Consider the following 12,424-nt stretch of genomic DNA (forward strand, 5'->3'; position numbering starts at 1 on the left):
CTTCACTGTCCAGCTCACTTCATGAGCACTACACTGCGGATGTGACCCAATGCACCGATAACTTAAAGGTCCAGTGTGTAGGATTTAAGGGGATATATTGGCAGAAACTGAGTATAATATACACAACTAGTTTTTCATCACCTGAAACCAAGAAGCCTTGGATTTTGTTACCTTAGAATGAGCCGTTTATGTCTACATTGGGTGCGAAGTCTGCCATGTTGCACCGCCATTTTTCTACAGTAGCCCAGAACGGACAAACAGATGAGACCTCTGCAGATAATCTGACTCCCTGTAAGAACATCCTGAATACCTGCATCTTAAGTTATCAGAGGAAAAAAAGGTGGGCACACATTAGCAGGTGCTGGGCTAGCCATCCATCTGAGACGCGCCGAACAGTGTCAGAAACACATTTGTAACATGTTTTTGATGTTTGTACCGATTCTGATCACCTCGCCCATTTGTTTTGAAGTGGAAGAGACCTCTGGATAATTTGGCTCCCAGTAAAAAACTTTCTGAACAATAATCACTGAAGGGATCCTAACTGTGAGTTCATGCTTGGCACATGGGAGTTTAGGCTGGCTGCAATCTGCAATCCTCACCACTAGATGTCACTAAATCCTACACACTGTTCCTTTAAGGTAGTTTCCTCTTAACCTAAAAATAATCAAGAAATACTTTGTCTAACTCTGCAGTAGCAGTCACATAAGTACGGTATGTGTAATCAAACCCTTAGAGAGAGAAGATTGACAAAAGTTTGACAGGTTATCATCATGTATTTTGCATGTTCAAAGTCATTATCAATGACACTTCATCTTACAGTGTAGCATTATGACAACAGACATAAACAGGTGTCGACAGCAAAAAATGACAAAAATCAGCCTTCTCAAACCAGATTTCCAAAAAGGTTCTTTAATAAATAGTGGCAAACTGACTGACTTTAAAAAACATCAGTAGCTCTCTGAGGCAATTATGCAGGACAAATATCCACCTGAAGAGCTACACTGTCACTTTTTTTGCTGTGGAATTTGATCACCATTTCTAGATACAACAAAGTGAACAGGTTACAAAGAGGGCGCTGAGATGATCTGAAGTCACACCTCATTATACCTCAGTTTACAAACAGCCTCCATGTGAGCGCAAAACAGTCATGAGCATTTATGAAGGTCCTTTTTTGGAGAGCATTTCAAAGTGTTCCATGCAATTGTGACAAACTCGAGGGGAAAACATATCAGTTTGAAATGCCTGGACAAACAATGTATTATTTTGATCCCACCAATGATGCCAGAATGTGACTTCTTTCCTTTAAACTAAATGGCAGATAACAGAAAGCATTGCCCCCCCAACACACACACTTGCATACATCCGGAGTAAACATTCCACATTAGCAAACAGAAGGACAGACCTGGGAAGTCCGTGGAGGGATCTAGACACACTCTGGGGCTATCAGCTCATCCCTCTCACTACACAAGACACATTCTCTCTCTCTCCGTGGCTCAATGAGTGGCGACGGGTCTCCGTTTTTACATTATCTAAGTGACAACCACCAGAAGTCCTGTTGTGCTTCTAGGATCGTACTGTCCATGCCTTGTTGTCTGTCCATTTCCCCGGTATTTCCTTTCGTCGTTCTCTTTGGACTGTTACTGTAGAAACAGTATACTAAAAGCCATGATGACACAGCAGCAAGCCACCCAGGGACTCTTCCGCTCACCTGGAGAAAAGAAAATATGTTAAGCTCAAGGCTACATCGTGAAGCAGCATATTGATCATATTATAAGAAAAAATATGACCTAATGTCAAAGAAAAGAAAATGGGGCATTCATAAGCTTACCTATTCTGGCACACTTCCAGAAAATTCCTAGAAGCCTAAAAGATAAAATAAAACAAAAAATTACACGCTTGAACAGTTGCCTCCATTTTTTAGTGCTTTGTAAAAGTTAATTGTCCTTTAACTGCAATAAAATACAAAGACAGAAATTACTCTTGTGGTGATATTAAAAGCTAAAATAAGGGCTGTGTTGATAAGTCAAGGTCGTAGCTATAGTAACTGTTAGTCTGACCTCTTATAATTTTACAAGAGTACTGTAATTGCTCTCCTGCAAAACTTAGGCAGCCATCAGATGTCCATTTCCATGCAAGGGGGTGCACACATTGGAAGAGAGGGGGACAGCAGGCACGTCTTATTATCTAATGACAGCTGAGGCGAATGTGGCATTCCAGGCCTTCACTTTTCTGATGTGTTTGTCGGCCTGTGTGAGGGTGTGTGTATATGTGTGTCTGCAAGTGTACATGTGTAAGAGCCAACTTTCTTCAAGTTTCAAACTGACCAGATGGTGTCAGCATCCCATTGTGAAATCATCTTTGATTGACTTATGATAGGTTTTAAAGTTGCATTTTCTACAGTTAGAGCAGACTATTTTTTTCCAACAAAATATTATTTTCAAACAACATACAGATGTTTTTTCTGTACAAAACACAAATTCTTCCCCTCAGATTTGAGGCCTATCCCTACCACACAAGAAGCATTTGCATAATATGTGGCACCAAATCAACACAAATAACAGCTCATGTCTCAGTCAACAAATCAATCAAGAGGGAAAACTATTAAATCATCCCATCTGCCACACTCACTCTCATGTGTTTGTCTGAAGAGGATGTCCCTCCCTGCTCTAATGGTGTGTGTGTGTGTGTGTGTGTGTGTGTGTGTGTGTGAGAGAGAGAGGAGTGTAAGTGTGTGAGAGTGTGTCTGGCTGTTCATGGGCTGTGCCAGACTTATTAGAAGTGAATCATGGAGTTTCTACATCCAAGAATAATAATGATCCAGTGATGATGAACATTTAGGCATTCTGCTACTTTGCTTGCCTCAATAAGGAGCCTTTCATTTGCTGAAAAAATAAGCAAGAGTCCCTCGTGGCTACAGAGAGTTACAGAGACCCCTTACCCTTATATACACACACTCCATTCTGATTCTACACTCCAGCAGAATCAGCTACATCACAGACATTTTTTGTTGGTAAAAAGTAGGTTTTCTACCACAGAAACTAAGCAAACAGCTCCAATAAAAGTTGCAATACAGAAGTAAACTGCCTGGAATCAACTGGTGAAAGTGGAAAAGTTGATGGTGACAGCAAAGGAGCACAATGTACAGCGCTAACAGGAAACACAAATCATTTGTGTGTCTTAGAACTGCCTTAGCATTGTCAGTAATTGAGGTGCCACTACACAGTAGCAAGCTCTGACTGAAATTATAGGGACCATGAGATTGGGATGTGGTCTTTTCCAATGTCCTTTCCCACCCAATGTCCCACCCTGAGGCTTTGTCTTTGATGGTGAGTGTATTAACACTCCAATGATTTGTTAACGCAGTCTGATATAACATCGTGTCCCATTCAAAGAGACAATGGAAGGTATTTGAGGCGTCAATTAATCACTCGGAAGACCCCACTGGCAGCTTCATTGTAATAGTATCTGATCATACCCGGTCTTGTTCTTGTCTAGCAGGCTGGGAGCCAGTGCTCTGATGTAGGCACAGGTACAGATCAGGAGGAGGATCACTGTTAGCAGTGACTGGAAGTTGAAAATGGCCGACTGCAGGATGAAAGAGAATGATACATTTAGTACAGACACGATCTAGTGCAGCTTACAAGCAATACGTCAAAAAATATTAGAGATGCTGCCTTCACTGTAGTTAATTTAATAACACTGATGTTAAGCTACTTGTCACAAATAATGTTATTGTACAAGCTATTAATTCTGTGTGACAAAAAAGTGGGCTGGCAGTGAAGACCCAGTTAGTCACAGAACTGTCAAAGACTTTACAACAGATTGCAGATAGCATGTTTTTCCAGACTGACAGTCAAAATTATCTTACAATACTATACATACAATTTACAAGATCAACCACCTGCCTTAAAAAGGTACTGGTGCATAAGATAAATCACAATCTCATGCTGCCATGTAACAAAACAGAGACCTAAGATTGCCCTACATGGCTTTAAACTATGTGGCACATTTAAAAGCTGTAGGACCCCACTTTATTACACTCACAGCACATCAGACTGAATTGTAGATTTGTGATTTAGAGTTTGTTTTTTGTATTAAAAGCATATTGTTTCAGCTTTTTGGTAAGTAAATGGTGCGTAATTCTAAATGAGGATTATAGTGAAATCATAATTCATCCACTATATTGGCTAATTTATCCCTTCCCTGTTTGGGTATAAATGCGTGGCTCTGTTGTTACACAGATCGGTCATGTGAAGTTTTGAAGAGTGGTTAAAATGCTAGGTGGAAACATCACTGGACACCTCAGAGACAGAGACAAGGATGCTGATAGATTTTATCAACTACCTGTACAGGCACTCTGAAGCTACCAAGGGGCTTTGTAATGATTTGATGCAACCCCTTCTGGCATCTTCCCTTTCTACGTACAGAAATGTGTGATATCTTGTGACAAACATGCATTTTCGGAAGGATAATGCAATAAAATAAAAAAATAAAATGATATAAAGTAGAAAATAGTAATTACAGAAAAAATAATTTAAAAAAAGCAGCAAGGACATAAGATTTATATTGGTTTTGTCCCCATATAGCACTAATTCCACTACTGCCACAGCAAAATTATTACAACGATTTTAATGTTGGCACAACTGATGCATTACAACCATTTTGAACCTTAAGTGCATGTACTTTTGCATCATAATTTTGCAAAGTGAGATGTACATATGAGTTCTGCCTGCAGTGATTATCCAACTTCCTTTGCTGTGTTTGTTGTTGCTGCATGTTTTGATCAGGAATAACGTTCTAAAAAACTGTCAGCTTATCCTTTATTTTTCAGCTCAGTAAGGTAAATTATTAGGCGTAAGTTACCTACTGACTTATACACCTTTGTTTCAAATACTTCCGTTATTGCAAGCTTATAAACAACAACCTCATAATGCCAATCCACAGTATGTAGCCGCACGGCACACACATGCCAAAGCATGCTCCTTGAACTATAGTGCAGCTACGTGGCACACACCCCTAAACATTGCGATGCACGCATTCATCTTACTCATTAATTTATGATAATAACTTAAGCCTTAGTTATCACACGACTCGTGTTGATACACGACCGCAACTTACGTGATGATATAAAAGTATAATGCAATGATGTTAATGGGCAGAAATATGCATGTGATAGCTAAGTTGGCTAACCCTTTATCCTATTTCAGCTAGCCAATGCTAACAAGCTAGTTTAGCATTAACTCTACGTCCGGCTTTAAAACGAATGCAAGCATGTGTTGTTGCCATAGTGTTGTTCCGAGACAGATTAGATGTTGAATTAGTGTTATAGATATTGGTCAAAATACGCTGTGAAAGAGAAAAAGCACTTAATTAGTAAAAAAACACCGCTTACCATTTTTGTTGTGAGTCAAAGCCACATCACACTTCCTGCTCTCCGGAACATACGTAACGTCACCGAACAGTTTTACGTAACGTCATCACGCACTGCGTCGCGAAACCGCGTTTTCTGATTGGCTGAAAGCACAACAGTTGAATCTGTCAAAATGTGTCAACAGAGAGAGCTGCAATGATTTCAGTTTTAGACAAAAATGCCTTCGTTTGGACACCGCAGTAGTTAGCCCATACGTAACCGTAAGTGTTTTGAGGAAATATGTACGTTGAGTGTTGTACCCAAAGCAAACATAGAGTGAAATTAGTCCGACTGTAAGAGCTGCACGGACCCAAAGGCTCGGCACCTTTCTGTCAAAGGCGTGTTAATCTGACTGTACCGATAATTTACCATGCTTTGTTCCACTGTGGTGCACCAGAAAAGGTAGTTAGAGGATAGGTAGACAGCACTTGCAGAACCCAAAGTTGCTATAATGTTATATTAGGGTAATTAGGCTGTGAATAATAATAAAATCTAAGGGGTAGAAGAAGGAAGTGAACTTCCTTATCATAAGGCAATTGTAGGCTAGTGCTGAAAGTAACTGATAACTTGAGGTGGACACAGGCTATATTAAAAAATACTTAGTTTTAATCTTCTATATAAAAATCTTGTCTGATATTTTTAGGACTATAGATTAATAGATCCTAGTCTATTCTATGGTGACGTAAGACTGACATTTTTGTGGTCCACTTTTCCCTCAGAGTTTTCACAATGAAGTCTCCTCCCTCCAACCAGCCACGACAGCATCTTGATTGCATTGAAACCATGTTTCATAAATCCCCCTGAACCCTTCCTACTTGGTGACTCCTAGGGAGCTCTTCATGTAAGAAGAAATCTGTCAGATTGTAAACCACTCATAAATAATGTTTTGTGGATGAAATCTTGTAAAAAGAAGGGATGGAGAGTCTGGTTTCTTAGAGCAGGCGATGAGCAAGTGTACTTTAAACAGAGTCAAATTGCCTCTTAATGTGATTAAGTTTATCATTTACAGTGCACTGACCAATTTAGGCTACAGTAGGACATGCATGCCTGATCCCTGCAGTCAAATCAAGGCTTGACGTAGCCTCAGTGTGCAATATTTTTAGATTTATACGAGAATGGACATGGGGCCAAACTCAGAATAACAATTAAAGTTTAAAGCCAAGAGTAAAACTTTTGTCGGAGTAACTACGTTGTCACATGGTTGTGACCTTTAAAGAAAATATGACTTCGGTAAACTGCAGAGCAGATGAAAAGGAAAGTCAGGCTAATTACACCCCCATTGATGTTGTGCTGTCACAAGTTGTATCATGCCTGGGTCTTTATACTTGTACACAGCCATAATCAGTGAAAGTTGCCTTACATTTGTAACAGAGCTCAGCGTAGTTTTTCACTATTGTCACATACTCCTGTGTGAATACTGGAGATGTGAAAATGACCTGTTACAGTGCGGCAGAATCCAGACATAACAAGATGTTGTATACAACGTTATGAGAGCTGAGATCAGGAGGGCAGCCCTTGCAGACTAGCAATGTATGTGTGTTTAAAAGGACTGCACTCTTGTTGAAATTAGTCATCTCTGTAAGGCTTTGGGTGCAGAGCTGAAGTCGGTGTGATCGCTGTTCTTGTTTGGTCCAGTAGATTGCAGATTACTTTTTCTTCTTCTTCAAACAACCAGTGTTGCAGCTTCTATTCTGAAATGTGTTGTTAACTGAAGTTATGTTTATTCCTTGTGTGATTTCAGTGGAATTTAAATTACTGCATTACAATATCTAGCGTAGATTTTTCGGTGTATAACTTATTCAGCTAAATTAAGCTGCCAGCAGGAGTACTTTTGTGTTTAGTTTCTGCTCTCATTTAATTTTTTTGCCTAGTGTTTTAAAAGTGTCATCCCAGCTAGCAGTAGAGTTAAAATTATACCAGGGAGAATTTTCAGTCTAAGGAGTAGGGACACAAATGCATTGTAGTAGTGCTGTTTTGACCACATAATCCATTAAGAACACACATTGTCACTGATATAAGATATACAGTATGTCTGAAACTTGTTGTCACCGATCTCAAATGCCTTTGCAACCTTATGAGGATATGAAATCTTTAAATCTGCATGTAAGAGAGGGCGCATCCTGTTGTCATACAGGTTGAGAAAGAGCATGACCCAGACCCATCACCACTACATCACAGTCACCTTTACAGACAGCAAGAATATGAGTCATAAAAGTGTCCATGGTTAAATACACTAGTTTTTTAAACCTGGTCTTTATGTTGAGGCATGCGTGAGTCAATTTATGGCGACACACACACACCAGCCTTTAGCCCATGATTCATTGTATTGATTTATTGCATTGTAGATGACTGTGTTTTATTTGCTCATACTGTTTCTATTTGTCAAGTGGCTTAAGGTAGCCAATACCTGGAAAGAACAACGAATAAAAGGCAGTGTTGCAGTACTCCAAATCAGTCTTTGTCTCAAGACCAGTCTCAAGACCACACTTTGAAGATCTCGGTCTTGTCTTGGACTCAACTGAATCCTTACTCTGTCTCAACGTCTCGGAGTCTGCGAACACCTGGTATCAACATGCATTTTGGGTGCTCCAATCACAAGTGGACAGTGCTAAATACAAGTGTAAATGACCACCAAGACGCATTGTGATCCGATCACTTAAACCACTTGCTGAGGCGGTTTGGGATGTATGTGACCACATATCTTTTGTATTGCAAACACTAATCCATCCCCAACTAGGACTATGTCATCAGTGCAGCATGTGGTGGTTTGGCAACAGCGGCTAATGCTGTATTTTATGTTGAGTTGGACTAAGTGTTGCGTGACCATCCATAGTTTTGTCCCATGGAAGGACACTGCTGTACCAGCTGTACTGACACAACTGCTAACGTGACTAGCAAGCAAGCTACAGAGCAGCTAGCAAGTTTGTGGTTGTTATAACTGTGCACGGGGGTGTAACAAAATTGGAACACACATGGTCAGTTAGAGACGCATGATAGGCGCATGATAGGCACAGGTGTGAACAGCGATGTGTCTTGGCTTTCCACTTGTGTTTGGATAACCGAAGAAACTCATGTTAATACCAGGCCTTTCCAGGGTCTCAGTCTTGGAAAACAAAGGAATATTCTCACACACAAAAGTCACATCTGCAATGCCTTTTGATTATTTTATTAAGATTTTTCTTGTGGTACACTCAGAGTAAAGAGATGGATGAAGGGGAATCTACATTTTTTTTCTGTGGGTGTTTTTATGGGAATGTGGATGTTTCAGATCAATTTGAGGAGTGTCTATGGTTTGCATGTTCCACATTTTATCATAAGTGTGTCATGCAGTGTGGGACTCCCTCTCGTCTGGTCTTGGTCTTGACTTGGTCTCACCCTGCCTGTGTCTTGGTCTTGATTGGTCTCAAACCCTCAAAGTCTTGGTCTTGTCTTGGTCTTGATACGCTCTGGTCTTGGGTATGACTTTGGTTTTGGTGGTCTTTCTTGACTACAATACTGATAAAAGCCTATGGCAGAGCCTGCTGCTGTTTAAGGCAGCTCTGCTTTAGTCCCTGACTGATCATGATATTAGTGGACTTGCTAAAGAGTTCTCCTTTTCATCTTGAAACCACTGTTTTGGGGAAAGCGTGAGGGGAAAGTCCAGTGAAAGGACTGTGAGAGGACTGGCTTAATTGTCCAAGCCCATTAAAGAGACAGTTAACTGCTTTGGCTTTTTCTACTCTGCATGAACTCCTCATTTCGAGACACAAGATGCATAATTAGAGGCTTTCTTTGTGACTCATTTGCCTAGTACTTCCTGCACAGTTATGTCTTGCAGTTTTCATGTGCTGAAGAAATGACAATGAAAAGGTTGAGCAAAAAAAAATTACAGAGGGAGTTAGAGAAGAGGATAACGGCTGTGTGTCAGAACTGTATAGGGGAACTTTAGTCGATGATTTAAGCGTTCCAGTGATTGTTCACTGATCGAGTAACTGAACAGGAAGACTTTGGGAGTGACTTTTAAGGTTTTTGCGCGGCTCTCCATTCCTGACAGACAGCGCTGTTTATTTAATTGGAGTGTCCTTCTGTCATTACCACAGGGTCATCGTCCCTGCACAACAGATGTTACAGTAACTAATGAGTAGCTGGGCTCACTTTATGAGGTTAAAGTTGAACCTTTCAGCTCCCTCATCTCGTTCGGCCCCTTCGTCCAGCCACACCCCTTTTTGAAGCACAAAGGGTCAACTTGTCTGCTGCAGGGTGCTTTGTGCGTGTGCACATGTACGTGCTCTGGTGTGTGTGTGTGTGTGTGTGGAGAGTGCACATGTGTACGTGTGTCAGATCTCTGCTGTATGTCTCATTTTGAATAACCTTGACTACCTGCTCTGTCAGTGTGTATGGTGGGGGATGCAAAGAAAGAACAATAAAAAAAAGAAACAAAAAAACGTGCTGTCACGTCCTAACTTATAGCACGGTGTCTGAAAGCGCTCATTTTCATTTTTTCAAACATGTCCAGCTTGGCTAACTGCCAATTTAGCTGTCCTTTTCCCTCCATCTCCACACTCTTTGCCCTGTAGTTAAGCAGGGAAGATGTCCAACTCACCTCTCACTTCACGTGGAAGCAGTAATCACATGTTCTGGCCTGGACATCCGTAATCAAGTAAAAGTTTCTCAAGCCCTCTGAGAAGAAGAGGAAGAGACCAAAAAAACATGTGTAGTCAGTAAACCAAAAGAACATTTTAGTAACAATCATGGATCACATTGTAATCCTTAGATAACATCTTTGGTAACTGATCTGTTGAGTATTGGCTGCTTCTGGCAAGACACGTAACTTTAACTGCAGCAGTGAATCAGTTAGCCAAGACATCTGCCTGAGGGCAAGGTGACATTACTAAACAAGCTTGCTCAGCAAACTTATTGAGACAAGTAGTATCCGCGAATAATGATTTGTTTCTAAGGGAATGGATCCAACAGATTTTGCTTTGGCTATTGTGCTCTGGCATTGACACGGATGGATTAGTTTAAGATGTGTCAGGCTGTGGAAATAGGTAAATGGCAGTTCACTCCTCAATGCAGAGCTGCAGGGCTGTCCATGGTCTTTACTTCTTATTTTCAAACATGCTCTTGGCTCATGGCTCTTCTGGAGATGTTATATTTCACCCAAACTGTCCACGAAGACCTAAATAACTTTGAGGTGATAAAATAGTAGTAGTAGAAGTGAGGACTGTATAAGAGTGTAAGACAAATTAATTAATTTCCCTTCATTTCCTGAATCAACCGATGTTAATGCTATTCATTCAAGTTGCAGGAGAGCACCATGAAGAACCAATGTTACATTGCTGAGCACCAGTTGTAGAAAATTATAGATAATTTCATTTATTTACAAAAACTACTGGTCAACAAAAAGCAAATTACAGTATGCAAAACGCGCAGGTCGAAAATTACAAATAGAGACGCAACAACTTCCAGCAAACTTTTTCAACTAATTAATAGGCTACAGATTTTTAAAAGCATCCATGTTTAACTCAGTTGTTAAAATGGCGTTAAATTAGGTAAAGAGCACAAAACTCAAAAGTTTAGGACCTGCGACTTGACTCAGGACTTGCTTGTCTTGACTTGGGACTTGATGTGGGACTTGAGTGCCAAGACTTGAGGGATTTGTGACTGCAAAACACTGACTTGGTTCCACCTCTGACAAAGAGTCCATGCAGCTGCAAAACCATGGTTCATTTTTGTTCTACAGTGTAACGTTTGTGAGGTTAAGGAACTCATCAAAGCTTAATTCATTCTCGAGTGGACGTTTCCAGTTTTAGATCTCATTGTACAAACTCATGTTTGGCTGTGTGAGGCTTCAATATTCAGACTCACTTTCAGAACTCAAAGTACTGTAGATCTTTGAGTAAATGTACACTGTACTAAAATCAGGCAACAACTGGGCCTTTTTGGTAATATTCTTCTATTTATCTTTAACAGTGTGTAATTACCTTGCTGGTGGTCAGGGAGCCCACACTCCCACACAGAAATCTGCCAAAATCTCTGTGTGGTTCCACTGACTCAGAGAGACCCCCATTAAAGACACACACAGGGATGTTTATTACCAAATCCAAGAAGTAAAACAATGAGGTTCATTGATGCAACTGGGAGATTAACACAACCTTACAACATCAAAATGGTTTTATCACTGGAGGGCTGTTTTCAAAAGAGGTGCTAGGACCAGTAGATTCTATGAAATATCCTGAATACAATACATGAGCTTGTTGCTGGAAAAATGAATCATACACGGCACCTTGTAACGTGTATCTTAATTCCTATCTTTGATTTTCTGCAGGTCATGAGTGGTGCAGTCCAACAGATCACTGTAGTTACTGATCCAGACACCCCTTACTTCCTGCGAGTGGACTGGGCCGAGGACTTGGGTGCTGGGTTCACATTGGCTCTCACTGATGGCAACTCAGCATGGATTGGAGAAGGTAAAGATTTCAGATATGCAGACAGTACAAAACAACCAACCTGGTCTCACTCTGAAGTCGTCGAATACTGGCGCTCGGTCAGTGACTTCTGGCATCAGACACCCATGCAAAAAGTTTCATGTCGGTATGACATGCAGCCGGTCATCATTATGGTTTAACACCGCCCAGCGGGGCAGGAGGGGTGGTGGATGGTTCCAACAGCCATCGACTTTCACCCAGGAGGCCAGTGTCTGCTTCCTGGTAGACTGTAAAGCCAAACCCTGTTCTCTTTTCTAAACCCAATCATGTGCTTGTGTTGGCTAAACGAAACCATGTGCGTTTGTTGTTGAAGGAAAAAAAAAACATCAATTTGTGGTGTTGTACCAACGTAGTGCGTTTATTTTGAAAGAGACTGTATGCAAACTGTGCATTTCCTGTAAAAACAAAAGTGTATTTGAAATCAGACGGTGCATGTAACAGGCTGAAGTTGACACGGCATCTCAGGGCATCAGCAACCAACGCACCCAGGGTACCTTGCACATTATATGAAAGTCCGTGACCAAACGTTGATACGTGATAAGGTCGG

General features: G+C 40.8%; 2 protein-coding genes across 3 annotated transcripts in view; one reads left to right on the plus strand and one right to left on the minus strand.

Annotated features, from left to right (window-relative positions):
• Positions 1 to 893: 893 nt before the first annotated feature.
• tmem167a (transmembrane protein 167A) lies at positions 894 to 5,491 on the minus strand. Its single transcript, XM_033618807.2, has 4 exons — positions 5,393 to 5,491; positions 3,476 to 3,585; positions 1,829 to 1,863; positions 894 to 1,708 (listed from the first exon to the last, which is right to left on the minus strand). The coding sequence occupies exons 1-4, from the start codon at positions 5,393 to 5,395 to the stop codon at positions 1,638 to 1,640; spliced, it is 219 nt and encodes a 72-aa protein (XP_033474698.1). The 5' UTR covers positions 5,396 to 5,491; the 3' UTR covers positions 894 to 1,637.
• A 23-nt stretch (positions 5,492 to 5,514) lies between these two features.
• LOC117252334 (DNA repair protein XRCC4-like) overlaps positions 5,515 to 12,424 on the plus strand; it is a 32,517-nt gene continuing 25,607 nt past the window's right edge. The window contains exons 1-3 of one of the 2 annotated variants that reach the window (XM_078170780.1): positions 5,515 to 5,631; positions 6,130 to 6,251; positions 11,718 to 11,859. In XM_078170780.1, the coding sequence (XP_078026906.1) occupies positions 11,721 to 11,859 (139 nt within the window). In that variant the 5' untranslated portion in view covers positions 5,515 to 5,631; positions 6,130 to 6,251; positions 11,718 to 11,720. The remainder of the gene's footprint in view (positions 5,632 to 6,129; positions 6,252 to 11,717; positions 11,860 to 12,424) is intronic. The other variant, XM_033619138.2, reaches the window with a different exon arrangement.

Source organism: Epinephelus lanceolatus, chromosome 9, assembly GCF_041903045.1.
Source record: "Epinephelus lanceolatus isolate andai-2023 chromosome 9, ASM4190304v1, whole genome shotgun sequence".
Classification (NCBI taxonomy): domain Eukaryota; kingdom Metazoa; phylum Chordata; class Actinopteri; order Perciformes; family Serranidae; genus Epinephelus; species Epinephelus lanceolatus.

Bases quoted from the DNA above. Each gene is read 5' to 3' on its own strand.
- tmem167a (XM_033618807.2), bottom strand. The intron at 1,864-3,475 runs GTATGATCAGAT...TTTATCTTTTAG, and splicing joins CTAGACAAGAACAAGACCGG to GCTTCTAGGAATTTTCTGGA. The intron at 1,709-1,828 runs GTAAGCTTATGA...TCTTTTCTCCAG, and splicing joins CTGGAAGTGTGCCAGAATAG to GTGAGCGGAAGAGTCCCTGG.